This window comes from Rutilus rutilus (assembly GCF_951802725.1).
Source record: "Rutilus rutilus genome assembly, chromosome: 1".
NCBI classification, from domain to species: domain Eukaryota; kingdom Metazoa; phylum Chordata; class Actinopteri; order Cypriniformes; family Leuciscidae; genus Rutilus; species Rutilus rutilus.
Genome location: NC_140209.1, coordinates 55,735,389 through 55,762,061, shown reverse-complemented (window position 1 = coordinate 55,762,061; position 26,673 = coordinate 55,735,389). Strand labels below are relative to the sequence as shown.

Here is a 26,673-nt window from a genome sequence, read left to right as displayed (position 1 = left end):
GTGTTGGTGTAAATAATTTATACCAACTATTAAACCAAACACGTGACCAATCAACTTGTCTTGTGCCCTGTAGCTTATTGGTTGTGTTTGTGGTGTATTGTTGTCATTTGAAAACATTTTTGTTGTCCAAAAAGGACAGAACAATCAGTGTTTAAGATTATAAGAGACATGCATATACATCTTTAAAAAACACAAAAACTATAACCAGTATAAATCATAAAAAAATTATCTTCTGTTGAAACTGTGATTCCTATGCTATATGATGCAACTCATGCAGTCAAAATCGATGTCATGTATTTGTGTGGGGTGGGGTGTTTGGACAAGTGAGTGAATTCAATTCCCCATGTCTCCAGGCCATATTCCATCCAGTAGAGCTTGTCCATTATCAACAGAGATGAGAAAACTAATGTAATGTGGTATCTGACTAATATAATTTTTTAATACTAAGCTCTTAGCATCAACAACAATAAAACAAAGAAGCCTCTGGAAACATGCCTAAAAGAGCAGGTAAGTTTGAAATTACTTCATAACATGCAGCGGCTAATCTTTGTGAAAAAGAAATGTGCTTTATAACAGTACTTGCAGATTATATAATATTATTTAAAGAGTCTGTACTTTCATGTCTATGTATCTTAATTCATTTAAGTACACTTTTAAAAAGTGAACTGTGTAAAAATGTCAAATTAAAAAACTTAAATCATTTGTTGTTAACATTTTGTCATGCTTTAGAAAAGTTCAATTATTTTGATATGTTGATTAACATACTAAAGCACATGAAATGTACTTGATTATAGTTTTAACTGTAGAGTGTTATTTGATATTGCATTTGAAGTTAATATATTTTAAATGTACTTAAAATGTATGTATAATTACAAATATATTTAAATTCGACATAAACAATTTCAAAAGAAATGACATGAAAGTATATTTTAGTTTACCATAAATGCTTGTCAGTACATTCAGCATAACTTTAACCATATTTTAAAGACAATAGAAGTAATTATGAAATTATAGAAGTAATTATGAAATTACATATAAAGATGTTAGATGTACAAGTCAGTGGGTTCAACTAACTGCATTTCATATACATTTATAATACTTTTAATTTAATTGTAAATAGCATGCAATTAATTTTTAATCTGAAAACATTAAATTATTTATCATTAAATTATAATATTTCTGTATTAAGTTCTGCTTTTAAAAGTATGTTAATGTTACATTTTTTCACAAGGGTATTCTGACTCTAAATGCATCTAGATAAATATGAATTTTGAACACATGCACTGCATATTTTTTTTTTTTTTTTGTTATTTAATCAAGAAGTCTAATTTAGTGTTATATTATTACAAAATATACATGTATAACAAAACAGAACAATATTATTTAAAAATTATTATTATAAACTATTCAACTTGTTGGTAACATCACTTTATAATACTGTATGGAAAAATATAAATTCTGTCATTATTTACTCGCCCTCATATTGTTCCAAACCTGAATTATTTTCTGTCTTCTATTGAACACAAAGGGAGATGTTTCATGCTGCTCCACACCTCGAAAAAGTTTCAAATAATACAAGAAAAAGACCCATAAGAGTAGCCCAGTGTGCGCTATACTCCAAATCTTCTGAAGTCATATACAGATATTTTGTTAATAAACCAAAATGATAATAGAAATGTACAGAAAATATTCCCTTCAACTGCAGCTCTCAAATGCCATTCTGCATTTGAACTGGAGTGTTGTGTACTGTTATTGCCAAACATATTCAAACCAGATTTTTTTTAAATCTGGCTCTGGGGGTGTCAGGCGTTGCGGGAGTAAATCCAAAAGGAGAAATGCACAATGCAGAATGAACAATAAACACAGTATTTAATGATCCAGGAAGCACAATACAAAGACACAACAAACATAACTTTAACAAAAAACGGAGGAGAACACAGGACTTAAATACACAGAGTATGATGATTAACAGAATGGAGAACAGCTGAGGCTTTAATCAAAAACCATAGTAACAAATGAGATCTCAGGCAGTGACAATGACAAAGAAACTAAACAAGACATTGAAACCATGAATGACAGTAGCTCCCCCTCCCGGAAGGCATGTCCTCGCACTGATGAAAGTTCCAACTGTTGATGGAGGAAGGGTGGGGGGATTAGAAGAGGACGAGGATCTGACTGAGGAAGACACCACAGAGACAACGATCCTAGGAACTAGGGATTGAAAGAGGTGGGAGAAGCCAGGGCAGAGGTAGGGTGATAATCAAAACCCCAGCCAGGACGAGGGCCCACAGCAGAGTTGACGGAGGGAGGAGCCATGGTGGAGATTTGGCCATCGACACCAGAGGGATGATCGACGGAGGTTGAGCCGAAGGATGTGGAAACCTGGGCACAGACGTAGAGCCAGTGACAAGCATCCGAGGTGAAGCCAGGGTGCCAGAGGACTAAGGTGGAGCTGGAGGGAAGGCGGAGCCTGATGGGGCTGAAGGAGTGGAGGGATGAAGCATATCTGAAGACCTGTAAGTCCATGGCACAGGCAGAGCGGTGTCTTACCAAGACGGAGCTGGAGAGACGTGAGAGCCCAGTGGTGCCGCAAGGACGATGGTCCCCGATGGAGCCGAGGGATGGAGGAGCCAAGGTGAGCGGACAGGTTGACGGGCCAGGTAAAGTGACGGGATAGACGGCTGGAGATCCTTTTGATTAGGCAGAGCTGGAGACTGGAAGACCCGAGGCAAATCCACTCAGCAGAGTGGCGTCAGGGAAGGAGCAGAGGGATTGAAGGGAAACAGCCAAGGTGGGGCCAAGGAACTGGCTGACTTTGGAAGAGGAGGCAGGAGAGGGAGACTGGGTGGGATCTCTGGAGACACAGGAGACTTGAAGCTGGGCGGGACCAGTGGTGACAGGAGACTTCAGAGATAATCCTCTTCCAAATCCTCATACACATTTACAGAGGCAAGCTGCATCGCACTTTCAGCAGCAGGAGTGTGGGCGGGGCTTTCCTCCATTCCTCCTACTCCACTAGCACTCCCACTAGGACGGACTGTGTTGGACGCTCAGTCCATTCTTCTGGCTCATTCATCGTGGCAGGCCCTGGCTCCACGTCTGCGATGGGCTCAGGTTTTCTCTCTGTGCAGAATGGGGTAGCGGGCTGGCTGGGCTCTGGATCTGGAGGGGGGCTGATGTCGTCCTCAGTGGGACAGATGAATGCTAATCCATTATTCACCAGCACCTTCTCCACAAACTCTCGAAATTCTCTCGAGGACCAATACCAGCCAGGCATACCTTAAACTGCTAATTTAGGCTGGTTAGAAAAAGAAAAAGAAAAACACACATGGAGCAGTTGGGGAAGGTGGTAAGACAAACCAGGTAAAGAAAGTCACTGGTATAGTCCTTGAGATTCTTGTTTCCTTACTCTAGAGAGAGCAGCTTGAAGGCCAGCAAGTCCAATCCTTATATAAATCCTTAAATCCTTATTTCAGTCTCGTGTTCTGTCAGGCATTGCAGTAGTAAATCCAAAAGGAGAAATGCACAACACAGAATGAACAATAAACAGTATTTAATAATCCAGGAAGCGTGATACAAAAACACAACAAACATAGCTTTAACATGAGACAAAGAACAGAGAACACAGGGCTTAAATACACAGAGGATGATGATTAACAGAATGGAGAACAGGCGAGGATTAATCAAAAACCATAGTAACAAACGAGAACTCCGGCAGTGACAACGACAAAGAAACTAAACAAGACATTGAAACTGAACATGAACGTGACATGGGGAAGATTTTCAGTGAATAATGACTTAAATTTCAGCCAGACTTCAGAAGAAAGAAGAAGACTTGGAATATAGCGCACAAGACATATGGACATTCTTTTATGGTGTTTTCATCCTTCTTGACATGGTGTTTTTGAGTTCCACTGAAAAGAAAATAAAGCAAATGGGTTTGAGACAACATGAGGGTGAGTTAATAAAGACACCATTTTCATTTTTAGTTCAGATAACTTGTGTTCAGATAACTGTGTTTTTTTCCCCCCTAGTGTTTGGTGATGTGGAACTAAGGATATTGGTTATCGGGAGCAGTGGTACATCTCAGTTCCTTCTCACCAACTTCATTTTGGGAAGGGAGGTGTTCTCCGAGAATGTTTATAGCATTACAAGCAGCCAGAAAAATGTGGGAGAGTTTGTAGGAAGACGGGTTGCAGTAGTCAACGGACCGAACATGTACAACAAAGACCTGTCCAAGACCAAGATGAGGAAAGAGCTGAGAAGATCGATGTGTTTGTCGTCTCCTGGACCTCATGCCGTACTCATCGCATTCGACCTGGAGAAGATCTCCCCTAATGACATGAAGACTCCCAAGCTGGTTACAAATAAATTTGGGCAGAATGTTCTAAATTACACAATGGTCCTCTTGGTTTACGACGGGCATCTGAGAGACAGAGCGCTTAACGAAAAAGTCTTGCGAACCGACTGGCACCTGTGTGAGCTTGTGGAGCAGTGCAACGGCCGCTATCACGTCTTCAGTAAGAACTGGAGGAACCAAGCTGGGAACAGGGAGCTCCTACATAAGATCGAGCGGATGCTGCAGGCAGTGGGTGGACACCATTACATTAACCGATCTTACAAGAGGGCAGAGGACAGCATCAGAACTGAGGAGAGAAAGCTACGCAAGAAGAGACACTCTGAGATCAAGAGGACGTGCCGGGAACTGGAGGAGCAGTTTCGGGGGGATGAGCTGCGCTGGCAGATGGACAACTACAATGCGAGTGTTGGGGCAGAAATTAGGGACAAGGCCGAACTGCAGAATAGCCGGCTCAGGACTACACTGGCTGTGGGACTAGGACTGGGGTTTGTTGCTGGAGCAGCCATGGGAATGATTGTGGGCTCTGTGGAAGGGCCAGCAGGAATGGTAGTGGGAGGGGCAGTGGGAGGGGTTGTGGGCGGGGCATCGGGTGCCGCTGCACAGCTGGCCATTCAACACTTGGATGACAGAGTGGGATCCCAAACAGCCAACTTTAATGCAGCTTTTATTAACCGCTTCTTTCGGGCACCTCCGGTCTGAAAACAGAAAGATGAAGTTTGAGTGTCTGGAACTGCAAAAAGAATCCCTGCATCTAAATATGCCTACTTCCTTACTATATTCACCTTATTCCGGAAGTAGCACTGGGTGGCGCCATCCGCGTAATCTCACTTCCTGGTTTAGCTACTTAGCGCTTTGTTTGCCCTGGTCCAATCTGTTATCTGTCTTGATATAAGTAGATAGACTATAATATTATAGCCAAATGCGTTGGCCTATGGTTATTAACAACTGCTGCAACGTACTAAAGTACATTTCACTTGAAGCTTTTGAAACAATGCCACAATCAAATTATTGAATAGCTGTGTCTTTCTAATAGCTATTACTTAGTTATGAAGATGTGCACAAACACTACTACATGTAAAGTTTGAAACATTATTACACCACAGTTTGTTTGCTTAATCACCAGATACATTTGCAGTGTATAGCCAACAGATGAGAAAAAAATAGCCACGAACTGGTGTAGAAAGTAGAGCCTCAACTAGATGAACAAGAGGGTAACGTTAGCTTAGCTAACTGCTAGCTGCAATTTCTTATGGTTTGATCTCTAACACAAGTAATGGCTGTAAAATAAATCCAGCGACTGAATTCTAGAGGACCATAGCTTTCAAACAAGGTATAGCATGTGTATGTGTCCTGTAGTGAGACCATTACAACGTTAGTTTGTGGCTAATGTAGGCTAAACACTACACATCGGCCGGGCTGCGATCAAACAGTGCATTGCTGTGCTGTTGGTACACACGTACATAGCACATTTGGCACAAATTAACTTATCTTATGTGACATTTTATCAGTGAGACTTCTCTGCAGTTCTCCTCGAAATTGAATGAGGGTCCGCTAAACCGGAAGGTGGTTTACAACGGAAGTACTGGACAGAAGTAAAAGTGGGCGGGGCGGAATAAGGTGAATAGTATGCAGATAACAGTATGTGAGATGTCGGAATTCATTGTATTCATAAATTATAGGTGAAAAGTACCCGGATGACCTACTAGTTAAGCAGAGATTCTGAAGTGTGTATCTGATGGTTACTTTACTATCCCATGAGGAGTTGTGAATAGAGTGCAACGGCCAGGTTTAGGAAGTAAAAGCTCCATTTATTTTCACCATAGGGTAATTGATTTTTTACAATAACTTTTAAACCTTTAATGACAGATTTGTTGTGACCTCAGAGGTTGTTAATTGGTGGTATAAGCATTTGTTCAAGCCATCTGTTCACATTATTTCAGCTTATTTTTTGAATAATTGTTTTTAACAGCAGAATTCGTGGTGGGAGAAAATTCCACCAATCAGAGTCGCGGCAAGCAAATCGCACAAAAAGTTTGCAGGGAACACCCACTAACCCACTTTATGGCAGTGAAGCAAGGCAGTGAGGTCGGAAGTAGTGACAGATTTGTCTTCCATATTGTGACAAACAATATTGTTAGCCTAGAAATCTAGATGCACCCTAGCGGCAGCAAATTTAATTTGCAGCCAGTGTCGTCTAGCAACTCTCCGTTGGCCGTCAGGCCAATCACATCGTGTATAGAGTCGGTGGGCGGGTTTAACATAATGACGGCAGAATTGTGACAGTTCTGCGTGAATTCCCTGCTACTTGAAAACAAAGAAGAGCTGCTGCTGCTGGCAAACAGCGGTGCTTCGAATTGGCTTTGGCCGTGACTCTGGAAGACTTGGAGTTAAGCTTTTCTTTGAGAAAAGAACAAAGAACAGCACTAAAGTCATTCTTAAAAAAAAGAAGATGTATTCGGAGTTTTGCCGACCGGATACGGCAAAAGTTTAATCTATCAACTAAGTTAGCTCCGCTGGTGGGAAAACACGCTGGTTGGTTTTAGTGCTTTTCTTTTGCATGCAGAGGGAATTTGAAAGACAACCGTTTATCCCGTCCCTCGGATTGAGCCCTGCCAATGGGGTGTTCCCAGACCCAACATCTTTATGTGGGTCTGGCTTGTCAGGCTAACGTACTAGCTAATTGATCATTGATCGTTAACACCCAGCCCTATCGGCAGAGGTAACACAATTAAAATGGGACTTGTTTTCAGTACTTGTATATTGGGTGTAAACAATGAAGACAATAAAACAGCAGATATAAAATAACATATGTATTCAGATATGTGTCACAAACAAATGACACATAAATAAACAACACAATATATGTAAAGAGTACTTAGACTATTCAAAGTATAGAGTCCGTTGGTTCCATACCAAAAAACAGTCCTGAGGAAACTCAGTGTATAGATTTATGTATATGTATATGTGTATGTCCACCAGTGTATAAAAAATCCAAAGTGCAAGTGCTAGTTCTGGAAGGGTAGGTGTCCACAAAGAGTCCTTCACAATCCAAGCAGTAGATGATCATCGACCTGAGTCCCATTTAGGTGTCAGGCCTTGATAGTCCTTCTTCTTCTTGCTTAGTGGTTTAAGGCATCTAAAAAGTTGCATTACTGCCAAAGGCCTTAATATTAGGCCATGCTGCACCTTTTATACTTAGCGTGTGAGAGGCTGCTTCCAACTTCCTGTCATGTGCTTGTGCACAAGAGTCCCATTCCTTAAAGACACACTAGGGCTGGGCGATATATCGGATGACATTGTTATGCGCATCTCGTCAGTAAAGCCGGTTCCTTGATTAGTAGTAAATCGCCATCTCCTGCTTTCAGATGGAGCGGCATTTACTACAGAGAGCCGTAGTTCACTGACAAGCTGAGCCATATCGCATTAATTATCACGGACGTCTCGCCTGCGATAATTAATGCGATATGGCTCAGCTTGTCAGTGAACTACAGCAGTCCAGACAATCACAGGGCACGGGGACACAGGCAAATAGGAAAATCCAAGAACAGGCAGAGATCAAAACCATGAACAAGGGACCTACAGACAGAAAGCTCAGAATCACAGTAGTAACACTAAACAAGACTTTGCAATGAATGATTGAGATAACCAGGCTTATATAGGGTGAGGTAATGAACTAATGAGCTAATGAGACACAACTGTTATGGTTGACTAGTCCGGGTAGTGGGTTATGGGTAATGTAGTCTGAGATGGTGTATCAATAGTTTGGGGTGGAGTGCCCTCTGGTGGCTATCAAGGGCACTTCAGCTGGTGATCGTGACAACACTTCTGGATATGCAGTAACAGTACATAGCTACTTTAGTGGTCATTTGACTGTATAATGTTGCGTCAAGTAGAATAAAATATTAAATAATTATAAAAATATAATATTTTTAATTACATATGTTATAAAAATTTGAATTGGTCAATTGTATTGAATTGTACATTCTGGATTGTCTTTTGTGGATTATCCTCCTTTTGCTTTGCTTTTTGCTGATGATTATGTTGTCCAACACTTTTCTGTTTTTAATAAAGCTACCTTGCATTTATTGCTGTGTGTTTCAAGACAGTAGCAGATATGTTTAAGGCAGTATTTTGAATTAATATTTTGAATCGAACAATTTTTTTTACATTTTTAAAGTTTTATAAACAAATTTGCTATTTCACTCAAAGTAGGGGCCAGGGGTGTGTCTAGGGGGAGGCTGGGGTAGGCAGTGCCTCCCCTAGGATAAGCCCTGGCTCCCCTGAAAAATTATCTGTCCATCTGATGATAAATTAGCTAAGAAAAATGTTCACTATTTTGCTAATCGCTAATTCTGATCTAAGGTGATGTCTTGTGTTCTCCTTCAGATCAAGGTTCATAAGGGACCATTCAGTATTAATGGAATGGACCAACTGAGGAAAATAGGGGAGGGTCATGTCTTTTTATTCTTTGTTGAGGGGAAGGTCATCCAATTTTTTAGTCTAGGGGGAGGGTCACCCAACTTTTGTATTCATGAAAACAGCAACATTTCGAAGTGGCTTGTTTTGTGCATATTTTTCCATCGCTAGCAGATGGGTCTGACCCAACAAAAATCCAGTTTGGCGCTGTTTGACAGTGCGCGCGTGCTTCAGGCGTACGCGCTCAGAAAAAGTGCATCATGTCAGAACAGAACGAAAATTAAATGTTTACCCGGTAAAGCTTTAAAGCACGAGCAAATAATAAGTGCAGTGTCCTGTGAGTGTAACTCTACTGCTGCATTAACATGTGATGTGAATGTACGTCGAGTTTTACAGTATTGGGACTGAGGTGCCAGAACTGAAGCTGAAAGAATGTGCGCTGTTGCACGATACTACAATATTTTAGTTTCCATGCAGTGGAGTGTGATGTGTAAGATGAGAAAGCAGAGGATAACGCCTGTTTCACACATAGGCCTACACCATCTGCAGTGCGTATGCGGTACAGGAGCAGCACGTGCTTTAGTGCTTTCACATGCTGCGTTTGCAGTGCGTAACTGATCCATGGCTGTACCACAAACACATACTCATCATTTTTATTTCAAATCCAGAAGTTATCAGCAACTTTTATAAAAAAAAAAAAAAGGTTTTGTCAGCATTGCGATTCTCTTTGTACACATACACTCTTTAATAGACGTATTCACGTTTAAACACAATTTAAACAACGTATTATTCAATGCCTTACTTATATATATATTTATATATTAAGTTGCTCAAGCAAGTGGTAAAATATTTAACCATGTACTTATATTAAAATCGCAAACATTTTAAATTAAAACTTAAAATTGATAAAAACAGCCGACTCTCATGCCTTTTCTTTTGCATTTAAATTTTAATACAATAAATCTTGCATGTCACAAAGAACTTCTTTTTCCACCTCCACGAATGAGACGAGTGTTGTTCATTATGTCGCCTCGATGAGGTAAATTGTAGTTTTCCTTGCTTTACCCCGGTCTTAAAGTAAAAAGGTGACTTTGAACTTTAAAGTCCCCACCCCCCCCCCCCCCCCCCCCCCCAAACATGACATCCTGGTAACCCCTCTGGTAGGGTCTTTTACTTTAAGTGACGCTACAGTGACGCAACTTCAAAGGCAGCACTCCTCATATAATTGCGAAATACATAGTAGGCCTACTATAGGACTACAGTATAGCCTACTTTCATTTTTACACGTTGTGTCGCGTACTTTTCTCCAAACAACTTTTTTGTCGCACATTCATCAAGTTGTAGGCTACTTTGGTGAAAACATGGGTATGTACAAATCTATTTTGCATTTGTTACAGAAGAAATTGTTTGAGGAAACGTATCATGCAAAAACGAAAGTATTCACTAAGGGACTGTTCTAACACGAGAACACACATTTTGATTAGTAAATAATTGTTATGGATATTGGCTGCGAATGAACAAGCGCGTTTAATGCTGCACTTTATAGGGCTCGTCTGAGATTAATCTTGTGACAGCTGTTATGTTAAATACTAAATGTATTAAGGAGAGTGACAACTCTGAATATAATATTTTGAACCCAAGGCCACCGGAATAGTAACAATAGCATTTTTTTTTAATTAGTAGTAATTTTCAAAATAAAGTATTGAAAGGCGCTTTTGACAAAACCTATATATATTTCAAAACCCAAAAAATCTTCAAAACGAAAGCTGTGGAAAAAGCAGGCAGGCGGTCTGACCAATCAGATAAGGAGCCCGCCCTAAAGGGACATTATGGTGTGGTGTGGGAAAAACAATATGAGATGTGAGGAAACATAATAAGTCAATGCTTTTGCGTTGTCTCGCAATTTGCTCTAGTATTTTGTTGATCAAAGAGGTGTTGTTATAAGCATTTGTTTATGGAGGCTGGGTCGGATTTAAAAAAAAAAAAAAGTTATACATATTTAAAAAAATAATCTCTATGATTCCACTGTATCCTAAATACACCGCGCTGGGGTACATAAATAGGTAATAAACCAGAATTAGGAAATAGGCCTACCACGTAATAAAATTGCATCTGTATGCATAATATTTGTTGCTTTTTTTAGTGGGATGCTGCTGGGTTGGTGTGCCATGGACATGATCTTCAGAGGTAAGTTTCAGAGGTTATTGTCTTTCTTTTTATATATATATATATATATATATATATATATATATATATATATATATATATATATATATAAGTTATTATATACATGCTTTGGTATGGTTGCTACTTTTAGATCTTGTGTTGTTGTAATTCTGTAGTAAATATAAAACTTAAAGGGATAGTTCACCCGAAATTTTAATTCTGTCATCACTTATTCATATTCACAGTCACGTATGTCGTACCAAATCTATAACTTTCTTTCTCCTGCATAACACAAAAGATATTCTGAAGAATGTTGGTAACCAAACAGTGTTATTTTAGTGTCATTCAGATAGTATTATAGTTTTTATGAATATTTTGAATTTAGAAGATCTTGACCAAAAATTGATGCACCTCTTTATGGAAATAAATGTTTTGATGCTTTTCCATCAAGAGGTGCATGCATGTTTGGTTAAGGTCTGAACTCAGAGGTGCCAATTCATCTGTGAAAATGATTATTCATGCTCCCTCACAACCATTATTTCCCAATTTGAGCCTGATCATGATGGTCATCCTGGAATATGACCATGTTGTGTCTTCTTACATTGTTAAGGAAATGAAAAGCTACAATGTTCATCCGTTAGTGTTCCATCAGTTAATTAGAATAATTATTCTCAAACATACAACATGCTAGAAACAAAAAAAATCACTGCAATAATGATCCAATCATAGACTCTTAAGCATTTGCCTAAATTTAAATCCAAACAGTGACTTTTTTAATCAATATACAGTATATATTTTAGCAACTTGCTGAAAATATCTTCTTTTGTGGTTAGTTATTTTAGTTATTTTATCTATGTATAAATATTATTTGTCTTTCAAAATGTATTTTTCTTTAATAGATTAGCATATCCTGAATTTGTGAACCCCTGTCAGTGCTACTCTTAAAATGGCTGGAGTCAAAGGGAAACCTCGGAGAAGAGGGAGCTCTGAACATGAAAGACCTAACCGTGAGTTCATGAACAAATCAGAACATTTGATAAATTACGGTTAATATGATAAATAATTTTTTATTTTTATTTTTTAACTTCACCTCACAGTGAGCAGTGAAACACCATTGAGGATGCTGGTCTTTGGCAGCTCAAGTCGTGATCAGATCTCACTGACACACTCTGTGTTGGGGCCAGACGTCTTTACGGCAGATGAAGTCAATATTTCAGCAACCAAGAAAAGTTCAGGGGTTGTGCAGGAGAGAAACATAACCCTGGTCAACACACCAAATCTTCAAGACAACGACTTGCCGGAGAGTGTGCTTCATAAGGAGCTCAGGAAGGCGGTTTGTTTCTCTTCTCCAGGTCCTCATGCTGTAGTGATTGTTCTAGACCCTTTTAATTTGACCTCTGACACTATGAACATACTGAAGCCTGTGGTGCACTACTTTGGAGATCGTGTCTTGAAGCACACATTGATTGTTTTATATCATGAGAGAGATCTGGCAATTCTGTCCATAGAGGATGAGGTTAAGAAGAACAAGAGCTTTAGAGAGCTTGCTGAGAAATGTGTCCAGAACTACCTCTTCTTCAATGAAGCAAAAAACCAGACTGAAGGCAGCCAGAAGCAAGCATTGTTTGCCAAGGTAGATGATATGGTCTCGGAGCATGGCATGTTTTCAAACCTGGAATTTAAGGATGCAGAAAAAAGAATTCAGATAGAGGAGCGTTTCCTCAGAAAATCAAAGGAGAAGGAGATCAGTGAGATGTTTAAGGTGCTGGAGAACGAACATTCAGGGGAGGCACTTGTCAGTGAGGTTATGAAGTATGAAGAAAAGATACAGTTGGAGTGCAGAGAGAAAGCAGAGCTGGCTGTCGCAGACAAGCTTGGCTTCACTGTCAGAGTTGTTGATTATGCTGTTGCAGTTGGAAAAGGAGCATTTGTAGGCGCACTTCTTGGATTTGCGATAGGACCTGAAGGTATGGCAGTTGGAGCTGCTATTGGCGCTGCTCTAGGTGGTGTACTTGGAGGTGCAGCTAATGCAGCGTGGAGCTACATTTACAATTCCTTTGGAGATGCCCACAAAGGGACTGCATAGTGCACAGAGTCAGCCTCTGACACCGCTGGATCTTCTACAGACTGTATATGGCTTTTCACACTGGACTTAACCCTGGGTTATTGTCGTTCTAAACCCCACTTTTAACCCTGGGTACAGGAGCGCTTCACTTGTAATTCAAAAGCGGGTTGGCACCAAGTTATACCCGGAGTTATGAAACCCTGCTTCGGAGCAGGATTAGAGGGTACTGCTTTACAATGGTTCATTTCATATCTTAAAAACAGGTAATTTTCTGTATCGTTGGGTGAGTTTTCCTCTTCTTCAGCTCCTATTATTAGTGGTGTACCTCAGGTCTCCATTCTGGGCCCTCTTCTCTTTAACTGATATATGCATCCGCTGGGAAATATTATTAGAGAGCACAATATCTTGTTTCATTTATATGCTGATGATACCAGTTGTACATACCGTTGAAAGCTGGCGATTCCATTCAACCGTTGTTGGACTGTCTTGATGATGTTAATGGTTAACCACTTTCTCTAACTTAATGAGGACAAAACAGAAATAATTGTCTTGGGTCCCCCGAGATTGAGAGATGGTTTCATTAATGAGCTTGGCCATCATTTCCCCTCAATTTCTTCCCAGGTCAGGAACCTTGGTATCATCCTGGACTCAGAATTATGCTTAAGCAAATTAATTCGGTTGTTAAGAATAGTTTTTATCAAATACAGATTTGATTTTCTAAATTTAAATCATTTTTGTCTTTCTAAGATTTGGAGAAGGTTATTAATGCTTTTATCACAAGATTATTGCAATTCATTGTACTTGGGTCTTCCTCTGTCATCTGCTGTTGACCAGGGCAAAGAAATAGGACCATGTCACCCCTATTTTAGCATCGCTCCAATGGCTCCTGGTTAATTTTAGGATCCAGTTTAAAATTTTGTTGTTTGTTTTTAAAGCTCTTAATGATCATTAACAATGTAGAATTTACAGACTGTGAGCAGAAGAGTTATATACAGATAAAAAAATTGTTTTTGAAGGAGAGAAGGGTGGATGTTTGATGGATGTCTTGAGGAAGAGCATTCCACAACCTCGGAGCCACAATGCTAAAAGAGTCCCATGGTTACCAGACTATTGAAACCAACTTAAAATGACACAGCCCCACCTAAGATATTTTTCACCAGCCGCTGGTGTTTTTTCACTGCTGTATACAGAGTCGGCAATATGAAAAATGAGGATTTGGAACAATGCTAGAGGCTTTATGACCAGTCAGTGGCACTGACACCGCAATCATGCAAATAAGAACTTTAACCCAGGGTTTAGGAATGTATAGAGTTTGAAATGTCAGCTTATGAAACCCAGGAATAATTGTTAACCCTGCTCACTTAAAAATGTTGGGTTAAAAATAACCCAACTATGGGTTGGTATTGCACCTTCCCAACTGTGGGTTATTTTAACCCAATGCATTGGGTTAAACTCCAGTTGGGTTAAAATAACCCAACAATTGATTTGAGTTATTTATGACCTTATTTTAATAAATAAAATACACATTGTTTTCAAATACAGATTGTTTATTTGTATAAAACAATACATATGTATACAAATATATTTTTAAATTACAAACTATATATTGGGGAGTCTAGCATTAATTGTGTACATAAATTCAAAATACACAAGTGCATACAAAACACATAGTAAATTCAAAACCTATGCAAATATGTACACATTCACATTCAAAGTACACATTCAAAACCTATACAAAAATGTACATAGAGTACAAACAATTGTACAGCATACAGCACACAAAAATGAACACTAAATTTAAAACTACACATTAATAATAAACCTATAAGTTTAATTATGAGCAGTGTGAAATGTAAAGCAAGATAACCCAGGACTCCATTTAAACATAGTAGCCTATGACGCAGGGTTAATTATTTTATGTGTGAAAAGCTTTAGACGTCGTCTTGACGTAAAGAAAATATGTTTTTAATCTGATACAATGAGTGATTTTGAGTCAGTGATCCTGAGTTCTAGTGGTCCACAAATGCTTTAAACTGCAGCACAAAACCCTCCCACACCCAAGCTAGTTTGACTGTGTTATGATGATAGGGGAATAGAATGTAACATTCAGATATTAAATTGCACTATAGATGTGAGTGGGTGAGCAGAAGCAACCATGACGTGTAGATATATGTGGCAAAAGACATTAGGTTTTATTTATGTAAAGCTGAAGCCACTAGACTGAGACGCAGCATTGAGCTATTTACAGTATTTATCATAGACAACATTTTTTTTTTTTATGGTAAATCAAAGAACAAATATTTTCCTTTAATCCGTAATCCTTCTATCCTGTCTACCAAAAGAAAAATGTAGAAAACAAAGAAATTCTTCGGTGTACACGTCGCCCTAAATAATCTACTCTATATCTAGCTAAGGAAAACACAAAAGTACAAGGGGTGGCACACACTCCTTACCTAATGCGCATAACAGACACTACTGTCTATGTCGTGCAACCAGTTGTAACTTTCTATTTCAGGTTGGATCTCTAGTTCCCAGCATGCTGTTCTGTTTGACGCTAAAAAGAGTTGATGTTGAAGTTTTTGTGGTTACCATTGTGCTGAAGAGTAGTGCTGTGATTAGGTTGTGTTTGACTGCCTGAAGGTATGCCCTGCATTGACATATGAGCAATAACTGTTCTAATATTCCATGACAAGTCATATCTTACTTATTCAGTAAATTTACATGCTAAGTATGTTATAATCTCCATGTTCTTTTCTAGCTGTTGAATTTAACTAATTGCCTGGTCCACAACTCAATTACTTGGAACAAACTTTTTCTTTTTGAGTAATTAACTTGATGTTTATGATAAATTAAGTTCCTCAAACTCAACATAATTTCATAAAAAAAAAAAAATAATTGAGTTTTTTTTTTTTAAGTGTAGAAAAACATTTGCAATTATACTGAGTTCAGAACAGAGAAAAATATTAGAGCTATTTATAAATCAACTGTGTTCAATCAGTTCTGAATGGTCTGATATTGTCAGTCAATCAGTAAACCAATAAAAGTGTTATGACCCAATAATCTTTACTGCTGCCAAATGGCCATATCTGATTGTGACGTGTATATATAGCCATTATTTTGTAATCAAACCGGAAATCATGTTTGCTGCATGGTCTTTAGCGATAATAATGCATTTATGTCAAAATGTAATAAGGATTTATGCTGTGAAATGACACAGTGAGAAATTTACACTGTGTAAATACATATTTTTGATACATAAACTATAAGTAGAGACTGAATATATGAGATGTTGTTTATTTCTTTTGTTACTTTTTACTGAAATATTTTTTACAAAGTTGTACATTTGATATTTTGTCTAAATAATAATAAGAATAAAATCTACTGCAACACTTTAAAGCTGTCTGATTGCATAATGTGGATGACTCAGTGTAAAGTCCAAGGCTCCTCCCCTTGCTGAAAACACACCTGTGTACTTTATGATCCAGTTCACTCTATGAAACTCACCGTAAGAGACGTGAACAACTCTCTTCATACGCTGAAGTACAGGTAAGATCCAATGAGATTACTGTAACCTTTGCCTTGTACCATTAAATGTTAGCTCACAATGTAAAGAGCAACAGCTACAATACAGATTTAGAAAAAATATCCAACTGTGTGATAAATATTTTAATGATGTAAATATAATAGAGTTCCAGTTTGAACTGTGCAGTTCATTCTTAATTTCAACCAATTACTAAATGGTTTTAGCTACTGAGAAACATGTCTGAAAATCTGTCCTGAAACCTGCTAGATAAATATTTTGTCCTGATGACGACAGGGGTTTCTGGTTGAACTTGTTCTTCCCCATACCACACTGTGTTGACTCTGTATAGAGGCCAGTGAAGATCCCAATTACACTGAATGGAATGCCACACAGACTCATTATATACGCGCTTGCAAATATTTACAATAGCTGAAGCTTTGCTCTTTACATGATAGTCAATGCAGAAAGTCAAGTTATAGAGGACAGCAGAATGTGTTTTTACCCTGGTATTTTGTGTTAAATGAGTCTGATTGCTTATTGACAATAATTTTCTGATCTCTGAACTTAGCTAAAGTTTTCGTTCATTAGATCATCACCAGGCCCTTAAGTACTGGGATAAAACAGGCTATACAGATGTCCTATTTGGCCACACTTTAAATGAGGTGTCTTTAGTGCTATGTACTTGTAATAATTATAGTAAAATGTAGGCTAATTATTGTGAATAAATGAGGAATATGCACTCATTTCCGAGTACATTCAGCATCTGGCTCATATTCGCGATCTCAAACATATTCTCAAAACTATAATTTTCAACATCTTCAAAATCAAAATTTTGATCGCTGACAGCTTCTTCACCAGATCAAGGTGAAGAACGGCCCTATTCATTTTTTTACACAAATGGGAAAACAGGCATTCTTTTATAATTTTTTTCTTGTTATGTTGTTTATAATAAATTGATTGAGGAATAATAAGAAGGTTGATGTCTAACTTTAAAAAATGAATGCGGTGGAGGGTAGTTATAATGACATCCCGGGTCACTAAAGACCCTCTTTTTATAATTAAATGTGATTTGCAATACAGAATTGTGATCTTTCAGGGATGGAATCTAGCATGAGTCTCCTGTCCGAGAAGCACTTCTTGTGCTCTCTGTGCGAGGACATGTTCAGCAGCCCAGTGACAACACCCTGTGGCCACAGCTTCTGTAAAATGTGCCTGCGCACGTACTGGAGCCGCAGCGGGACAGAAGAGTGTCCGCTCTGTAGGAGGGCCTTTGGCTCCAGACCACGTATCAGTGTGAACCGCATACTGGCGGACGTCACCGAGAACTACAGGAAGACACGTATGGCTGCTAAATCAAAGTTTTTCAGTATGGATGAACTTCAAGATGAACCTGTGAGTGCATCATTTAAATCATTTTAAATGATACCGCATTCCTAAAAACTACTTAACATTTTTGTGGTTTTGTTCTTCACTCGTGTACTGCAAACAGAAGAATGCAGGAGAGGTGGATCAAATGATTCAGGAAAGAGTTCAAAAGATTGAGAAACTTCAGAATTCCTTAAAGGTCCTAAAGGTACGTGACACGGCGTTTAAAAACATGATAACAATAAATGAAGAGCAACTGTGTGAAACTGGCTTGCTAATCTCATTTTTTGAACCCGATTTATTACAATTATTTCTAAAAGAAAAACTGTTCTTTCTCTAAACAGAGCTCATGTCTCCGAGAGGTTCAGGAAAGTCAGAGGGTGTTTTCTTCTCTGTTGAGCGCCTTAGAGAACGGCCATAAACTGGTAGTGACAGCAGTGGAGCAGAAACAAAGAGAGGCGGAGAAAAGGGTTGAACGACTTGTAAAAGACCTGGAGAAAGAAATCCTTGAACTGGACAATGGACACGCCAACCCAGAGCTCTTGAATGACAAGGAGCGTCTTAAAAAGGTAATCACATTTCTTGTTTTGTTTGCTAGCAGTATTCTTTCTTTTTGCTTTGTGTTCATTTGTCTAGTCTTTATGTTATGTCATTATGTTAATAGCAAAGGAATTGTTCTCCCCCAAAAAAATGTAGTAAACATTTACTCACCCTCATGTTGTTCCAAAACCATACTCAAGTATTTATACAAGTATTTATACAAGTACAAGTTTTTCAGTAGAACATGAATTTTTTTTGAAGACTCTTTATTCTGCTTGCCACACAACTACAGTTTAATGATCACGTCTGCTCCAAAAATAACCACAAAAAGTCATGCAATAGCTAAAAGCGAAGAACAGACGGCAATTTACGCTGTTCTTATCATTAAATCTTCCCCTCTGCCATAACTCTCATGTCTCGTTCTCCATCCCATAAACTGTCACATCGCATTTGGTTGTGTAATCAGCACTTTGATTTACAGTGAATCATGTATCAAATATCAGTCTGAGCCTCTCACAAATCTCACGGCTTCAGGAGGCTTGGAATATAATGCATGAGTCATAGTACATGTACTAACGTAATTAAGAAACCATCAAAGCAATGGCTCACACATAGTTTAATGCTTTAATGTAAAGTGCAGTAGTCTAATAGTCTCTTGGCCCTTCCTCAATCTAACCACAGGCTCTACTCTTCAGATAAGAGGACAACATAACAGAAACCCCTACAAAATCCCAACAAAACAGAACATTATAAACTAACAGATCTCCTCCAAAAACACACAAAAAGGGTTTTGTTTAGTTTTGTTTTAGTTTAGTTAAGTTTTTTTGTTTGTTTGCCTGTGTTCCCGATCCTTATTAGTTTCCATGGTTTATGATTTTCTGAATTATTTTTTAGAGTGTTGGTATATGAACCTTGAACTTTCATTTTATGGAAAAGAGCATTGTGAAATTCATCAAAAGTTTTCCTTATTGTTACAAGGAAAAAAAAATGGATTTGAAACAACATGAGGGTAATGGCAATTTTCATTTTGGGTGAACTATTCCTTTTAACATTGCATAGTAAAGAATAATTGATCTATTTTCATCTACAGAGCTTCAGTCATATACCGCGAGCAATGAGAGACTGGTCTAAAGTCACACTGGAGACTGATCCTTGTGTTGGCGTCACCAGCCAGGCTGTGGTTGACTTCATGGATAAGGTCATGGTGGAAGCTAAAAGACTTTCTAAAGCTGGTATGATTGAAATAACACTGATTTTGCCTGTTAGTACTAAACATTTTTCTCACAGCTTCTTCCATTTATCAAGCTTATGTTTTTTTTTTTTTTTTGCAGTTAGAAATTTTAAAGGTGAACTAAGTAACTTTTTTACCTTAACTGAACAGCTTCGGAGTCATTGGAATGGTTATATTACTTATTTCGGGTTGAATGGTGGTCGTTTCGCACCCCCCTGGTGCCCGTGAGTGGAAAATCCACACTTGCAACTTTGAGCCGCCGCGTCAGGAAGTCTCGCGTGATATCAGGTCTCGCGATGTAAACAACTGCTTTACGGCCAAAAGAAATCTGCTAAAATGCTGTCATTATTGCGCTCCCTCACGCTGTCCGAACCTGAATGAAGAAGACGTTTTAAAGAATATCCCATCTGCTTTGATGTCGTTGATCTACTAGCCTCTGGTGTCTGAGAATCACCAACGAGTTTTTACAACAGTGTTGTCAAATATCTATTCCGAAGCTGTGGGGGGAGCTCTAGAGAGAAACCTGCGAGCAAAAAGCGAGAATACAGCGAAGAAATCCCGAAGCTACTGAGTGCTGCTTTAAACTTCCATATTTTTGGGTCAAAAGCTGTATAATTTCAGCTTTTGCTTCTTAAAATGGCCAATAACTATAGAAGCCTGTTTCTGCCACGGAATAAAAAAATTCATAACATAAAATAATACTTTATATCGCACAATTCTAACTTTTTGTTCCGCAATTGCGAGTTTATATCTCACAAATCAGACCTTTTTTTCAGAATTGTGAGTTATAAACTTGGAATAGCGGGAATTAAAGTCAGAATTGTGAGATATAAACTCGCAATTACAAGAAAAAAAGTCAGAATTGTGATATATAAACTGACGTTTTTTCCTCAGAATTGTGAGATACAAAGTCGTAATTGTAAGTTATAAAGTCTGAACTGTTTAAGATAACTTGCTAAACTGTGACCTTTGAATGCAGCTAAGAATGTAATACTTTAGCAAGCTAGCAACATTTGTTTATGCCATTTATGATTCATGTGCAATTAATTACTTTTCAGAACTGAAGAGGCTGCAGAAGTACTCAGGTGTGTTTTCATTGATGTTTTTATAGAATTAGTTTCCTGTCATTACGAGTTTCTCTGGAAAGCCAATCGTCTGTCTTCCTTTTCAGTCGATGTTAATATGAATCCCCGGACAGCTCATGCTTACCTCTACATCTCTGAGGACCGAAAGGAGGTTAGACACGCCAATAAGCGACAAGAAGTCCCAGAGAACCCCAAGAGGTTTGACCGGGTGGCCAATGTAATGTCCAAGGAAGCCTTCAGCTATGGAAGACACCTTTGGGAAGTGGAGGTTGGAGACAAGACTGACTGGGATTTGGGCGTAGCCAGACAATCTGTCAACAGAAAGGGAAAATTCACAATAAGTCCAGCCAATGGCTTCTGGACGCTTAGCTTAAAGAATGGCACCCAGTATGTTGCTAACACAGTCCCACCAACTTCCTTTAGCCTCAGTCACAAGCCCAAAAGAGTGTCTATTTACCTGGACTTTGAGGGGGGACGCGTGTCTTTCTATTGTTTGGATACCGGGACTCATATCTACACTTTCAAAGATACTTTCACAGATAAGCTCCACCCCATCTTCAGCCCGGGACGACCCCATGGGGAAAAGAACACTGCTCCCCTTATCATCAGCAGCAGCTGTTGCAGCATCTGAAACAATATGCCAGCCATTACAGCTTTCACTTCCTTTACCACTGCCGTTATAGGGTGCAATTATTATAATTATTATCACACATATTCCTTTTTATTTATTACATGGTGCTTCTTAAAGCCTTATTTTAATTGCAGACATGAAGGATACCTCAAACTGTGCAAGTTTTTCATGAGAGTTGGATAATTTTTTCTAGGTGATCAAATTCACGCTTGACCTGCTGGACAATATAACAAGCAAAAAAACAAACAAAAACAAGAACAAACAAAAAAAACAATCCCATTGACTTGCAATAAAAGAGGGACTGAAGACTGGAATATCACTGAGACCTGGGGTAATAAGTACCTTGTATATCCTAGCAAAAATAAGTGCTCTTAATATTACTGAACGTGCACTTATATTGTACGTAAAATCTTAAAAGTATATTTTTTTAAACTACTTGCAGATATTATAATATTAACAAAATAAAAGGCCACAGCATAGTATGAGCACACTTTCAAGACTTTTAAAAATGTTTTACTTTGTAATAATGTCAAAAAGCATAGCAATGCCCTGCAACACCGTAGCACGTTTTGTGCGGGCAAGTACCACTGAGATGTTCTCTGTAAAATGTAAAAAAAAATTATGTAATTTATATAAGTTACAATAATCAAATGAAGTTGATGCATTTCTTTAAATGAACAAAATGGTTTGATCCAAACTTTTGAAAACATAAAAGTTTCTATAATTCAAAATGTGCAATAGCTACAATTGTACTTTCTTATTTATTTATTCCTTAAATGTTATTTATAACTTCACACATATTCCATTGTCACATAGACATGAAAGTAAGACGTTAACATACTTGTACTCGCTCTGTGAACTTTTATGAAAGTGAAATGAATGAAAGGTAGTAAGAAACGATAAAGTTTGCTTCAAGGAACAAGAAGGCGAAGGATGAAAAAGAGGACTAGATGGACGGGTTGGGGATCGAGGAGCGCGAGGGCGAGAGAACAGCGAGTCATTGTGCTGGTACACCAGGCACTGGGAGACACACTCAAGACACATTAACGCATTCACACGCTGACACGAACGCGCACATAAGCGCATGCTTCTGCCCACCGCTACACAGACCCGAGCTGGCATCCCAGAGGGCAGCACTTCACTCTCAAACATACAACCCAAGTGACATTAACCCAGGCTGAGCCTCTCCAGAGGTCTGAATCTGTAGGTTTCACCTCCATCGCAGGTTTATGGCATTTCAGGTCAAGCTCTGTTTCCAGATCGAAGGAACCCAACACAAGAAGATAGAGGATTAGCAGATGAGTGGCTGTGGAAGGAGTTCAACTTCAGGGACTTCATTGTTGTCACTCAGGTAACAACAATTTCAGTCATTTATCATGGCAATCAGAAGTTAATGGTTCAGTAAATAACTTGAAATGTTACTAAAAGGCTATTTTCTTAAACAGCATTTGAGTGTTTTTTGAGGTTTATCATTGAGACCAAGTGCTTATGCAGCACGGCATTCAGATTGGACATAAACAGACTCAAGTCTGCTTGGCCCACTCTGAACGTTTCAAAGAAAGCTTCTTGTGTCCAGAGGCTCCTCATGTTTTTCTGAGATAATCCACTCACCCCACCAGGCGTAGCTCTACACCCACCACAGTGTGAAAAGGACCCATTCTCTCCGATGTACATTGAATCCAGTAATGCTCACTGTACATAACAGTCCCTAAATATTTATGTGTAAAACCACATGAATATTTAAAGGAATGTTCTGGATTACAAGTTAAGATGCATAAACAGCATTTGTGGCACAGTAACAATTTCGTCTGAAAATTATATTAAAAAAAAAAAAAAAAAATTCTATTGAAATTCCAGCTAGTAAACCATCAAATAAACACCATTTTAAAGGTAATGCCACAAGTTACTCTACACAGTTTTAGCTCTGATTTTCCCTCGCCGACAGTTTGCTGTCTGTATTTTCAAAAACACACAATCTGAGAGATTCGCAGATGTCTGAGAGGCATTTAGCAGGTTAAATATTTAGATATGCCTGCTATTCTGCTCCTGCAGAGTGAAATGCGTTTTGACAGCAGAAGACATCAGTGATGACAGACAGTTGTGTTGTGTTAAAAGAACAGCAATCTTTGAAAGTCATATAGTGTGTGGGCGGCAGCAGACATTACGCTTGTTAGCATGTGACTAGTTTGATGTAATCACGTCATAACGTCATAACCACATAACACCACTAAACCAGATTAACGACACACGCATTTAATACAAGAAAAAGGAAGCTGTTTACCTGGAATTCTACTCACAGGGACAATACCCAAAAAGTTCACCTAGTAAAGTAGTTCCACTTCAAGGTCGATTTAGATAGCTTGCATAATGACATGTTTATTGAGTAATTCATAAGTATCTTAGCAAAAAACTGAGCACATTTCTGATGGAATGCTGAATGTTTACTCATTTACATATTACTGTAACAGAAATATTTGCTTGTTTTAAAACAAATTGAGAGACCAATTGAAATGATCTTCTGTTATAATTGACAATACTCTCTCAGAAAGTAAATTGTACCTTTAGTGGTGCAATAGCTTGACAATAGTACCCTCAAAGGGACATCGTTGTACCTCATTTACCCCTAAACAGAACATACCACTATGAGTACTTATATCCACCTTTTAGGGGTTGATAGTGTACAAAGTCCCTTTGAGGTACAGTGTCAAGCGATCACACCTGAACCAGATAATCAAGATCTTCAAGATCAAGTGTGTGTATGTGTAGGTTGGAGTAAAGGGCGTGCCGAAAGGTCTTTGCAATTGGTCTCGAAAAGCTGCCTGTTGGGGAGTAGGGTAGGGTTAGGGGTTAGTTTCTTGTTGTAGCATTGTGTTCCTTTTTGGCACGCCTCTACCTTTTGGCAAGCCCATAACTCCAATCAGCAGCTATCCCAGTCTCTTCCAGATTACTAGAAACTTTCAGGCTGGTGCGTTTTGGCAGGCTGGAACTAAATTTTGCAGGACATTGGCCCCCCAGGAGCAGGATTGGACACCCCCGGTTCAAGAAAGGGGTTTCCAGTCCTGCAAATGTGAGGGGCACTTTTCTGAAATTTAGCTCCAAAACACCTGCCTGGAAGTTTCTAGTCATCCCAAAGACCTTGATTGTCTGTTTCTGGTGTGCTTGTTTGGGGATAGAGCTAAACTCCGCTGTAAACACCCTCCAGGAGCAGGAATGGGCATGCCTGCTTTAAGACCATGAATGTTTAGAAATGATTTTGAAGAATCCATGTCAAGACTGCTACTTCTATCAGCACGTGTTCTCAGAGTTTGGCTCCTGTAAACAGTAACTTACTGTAACTTATACCCTTTCCTCTGTTCCAATCTTTAGGTCCACTTGCCAGTCTACTACGCTGTTTCTTTATTGGAACTCACTTACGAAGAAAGGGAAAGGACTTTATTTTTGCCCTTCTCGCTGACCTTGAAGTGTATCGAAGGATTCTGTCTGTCCCCATCCATTGGACTCTTCCAAGTGATCATTCTTGGAAAAGATTCATCATGGCAACCACCGGCATGCAGCTGCTCGGCCTGGTCCTGTCCATCATCGGCTGGGTTGGTGGGTTCTTGGTGTGCATCCTTCCCATGTGGAGGGTCACTGCCTTTATTGGGAACAACATTGTTACGGCGCAGATCACATGGGAGGGCCTGTGGATGAATTGCATCTGGCAGAGCACAGGAGAGATTCAGTGCAAGGTGTATGACAGCCTGCTGGCTCTTCCGAGTGACATGAAGGCCGCCCGGGGTCTTTTGGTTCTCGCTTTGCTCATCTGCACCCTGTCGCTCACGCTGGGTGTCCTGGGTATCAAGTGCACCCAGTGCGTGGGCCTCCCAAGCCTCAAGGCGCGTTTGGCCCGCGTGTCTGGCGTGCTCTTTGTCATCGCAGGGTTCCTCATCCTCGTACCCGTCTGCTGGACGGCCCATTCCATCATTAAGGATTTCTATGACCCCTATGTGGCGGCCCCTCACAAACGTGAGCTCGGCCCCGCACTCTACCTGGGCTGGGGGGGTTCGGCTTTGCTGTTGATCGGTGGATCGCTCCTCTACGCAGGGTCCAATCCGCCCGGGATTCCCTCCTCTCCTACGTTTAGCAGCGGCGACAGCAGCCCACGCCGAGCGGGTGGAGCTGGCCAGGTCAAGGGTTATGTTTAATGACCAGCAGCGACACGCCGGCCCCAGAAAGCCTTCTCTGCTAGAGTTTCCCATTGTGATAGATTCAAGTTAATTCTCATCTATTTTTTATCATTCAGAATATTTCTGTAGTATGATGGAGGTAGTGAATAGAAATGTGAAATCAAGTTTCCTTGCCACATCTAATGTCCACTTATAAGTCTGTCTTTTTCTGTATTTGTCGGTTATGTTATTCAATAATAAAACTTTAAATCCTTTATGATGTCTCCTCTGAATTCTTTGGATGTCCGTCTGTTCAAGAAGATGCTGATGATTCCACTTAGTATCTGACATTCTGTGTAACGCAGACACGTTTACTCATGTTATACAATAAGATGGATATAGCTCACACAAAAATGAAAATTCTCTTATCATGATAACTCACTCTGATGTCATTCCAAACACATATTACTTTCTTTCAGCTTTAAAACACAAATTAATGAAACATATCTGTCTCTCCATTGAAAGCTCAACCGTGCTTGCCTTAGAACAAACCTTAGTGGATCTCACACATCAAGCAAAGTACATTTGAGATTGTATGTATGCTTTGATCAATATTAATATGTAAATAAAAGCCTATTAAATCTGTTCATCATATAAAGCGTTCTTGCCTCTTCAGGAGACTTGTATTAAACCGCTTGATTCATATGGATAACTTTTGTGATGTCTTTAAGAACTTTATAAGGAATGGAATTTCAATGGAGAGACAGAAATCTCTCCAGTTTCATTAAAATATCTTCATTTGTGTTTTGAAGATGAACAAAAACTTATGAGTTTGGAATGACATGAGGGTGAGTAAATGATGACATTTTTCATTTTTGGGTGTACTATCCCTTTAAGGTGTTAATATTATTTAATGGAATACCATACATACAATCTTAGAGGTGTCACTTTAAATAGTTGTTAAAGGGATTATTTTTTTTTTTTTACAAAATTGTTCCAACCATGTGTGATTTTCTTTCTTCACAAAATAGATATTCTGAAATAGATATTTTTGTCCAAACAACATTAGAGTGGACTATAAAAATTCTATCAATATTGTGTTGAATATCTCGGGTAACTGATAGGATATGTTCATAATTTAATGAT

At 39.0% G+C, this 26,673-nt stretch overlaps 4 protein-coding genes across 4 annotated transcripts; all 4 read left to right on the top strand.

The window, feature by feature from the left end:
• Positions 1 to 491: 491 nt before the first annotated feature.
• Positions 492 to 5,059, top strand: LOC311275607 (GTPase IMAP family member 7; the record flags this gene model as incomplete). The annotated part of the gene is made up of 2 exons (XM_084384742.1): positions 492 to 507; positions 4,035 to 5,059. The coding sequence occupies 2 exons, from the start codon at positions 492 to 494 to the stop codon at positions 5,057 to 5,059; spliced, it is 1,041 nt and encodes a 346-aa protein (XP_084240868.1).
• Positions 5,060 to 9,988: 4,929 nt separating this feature from the next.
• Positions 9,989 to 14,544, top strand: LOC311288716 (GTPase IMAP family member 7). Its single transcript, XM_084406244.1, has 4 exons — positions 9,989 to 10,141; positions 10,920 to 10,963; positions 11,842 to 11,949; positions 12,040 to 14,544. The coding sequence occupies exons 3-4, from the start codon at positions 11,889 to 11,891 to the stop codon at positions 13,026 to 13,028; spliced, it is 1,050 nt and encodes a 349-aa protein (XP_084262370.1). The 5' UTR covers positions 9,989 to 10,141; positions 10,920 to 10,963; positions 11,842 to 11,888; the 3' UTR covers positions 13,029 to 14,544.
• A 1,950-nt stretch (positions 14,545 to 16,494) lies between these two features.
• btr02 (bloodthirsty-related gene family, member 2) lies at positions 16,495 to 21,617 on the top strand. The gene is made up of 7 exons (XM_084423728.1): positions 16,495 to 16,553; positions 17,627 to 17,922; positions 18,020 to 18,103; positions 18,240 to 18,464; positions 19,526 to 19,667; positions 20,725 to 20,751; positions 20,838 to 21,617. The coding sequence occupies exons 2-7, from the start codon at positions 17,629 to 17,631 to the stop codon at positions 21,380 to 21,382; spliced, it is 1,317 nt and encodes a 438-aa protein (XP_084279854.1). The 5' UTR covers positions 16,495 to 16,553; positions 17,627 to 17,628; the 3' UTR covers positions 21,383 to 21,617.
• Positions 21,618 to 21,920: 303 nt separating this feature from the next.
• On the top strand, positions 21,921 to 25,802 carry cldnk (claudin k). Its single transcript, XM_084424156.1, has 2 exons — positions 21,921 to 22,733; positions 24,749 to 25,802. Exon 2 carries the CDS (start codon positions 24,916 to 24,918, stop codon positions 25,564 to 25,566), a length of 651 nt encoding a protein of 216 aa, XP_084280282.1. The 5' UTR covers positions 21,921 to 22,733; positions 24,749 to 24,915; the 3' UTR covers positions 25,567 to 25,802.
• The last annotated feature ends 871 nt before the right edge of the window (positions 25,803 to 26,673 follow it).

Excerpts from the sequence above, each read along its gene's own strand:
- LOC311288716 (XM_084406244.1), top strand. The coding sequence starts at position 11,889 with ATGGCTGGAGTCAAAGGGAAACCTCGGAGAAGAGGGAGCTCTGAACAT. Across the intron at positions 11,950-12,039 it reads TGAACATGAAAGACCTAACC|TGAGCAGTGAAACACCATTG; the intron begins GTGAGTTCATGA and ends TTCACCTCACAG.
- cldnk (XM_084424156.1), top strand. The coding sequence starts at position 24,916 with ATGGCAACCACCGGCATGCAGCTGCTCGGCCTGGTCCTGTCCATCATC.
- btr02 (XM_084423728.1), top strand. The coding sequence starts at position 17,629 with ATGGAATCTAGCATGAGTCTCCTGTCCGAGAAGCACTTCTTGTGCTCT. Across the intron at positions 17,923-18,019 it reads ATGAACTTCAAGATGAACCT|AAGAATGCAGGAGAGGTGGA; the intron begins GTGAGTGCATCA and ends TACTGCAAACAG. Across the intron at positions 18,104-18,239 it reads ATTCCTTAAAGGTCCTAAAG|AGCTCATGTCTCCGAGAGGT; the intron begins GTACGTGACACG and ends TTCTCTAAACAG.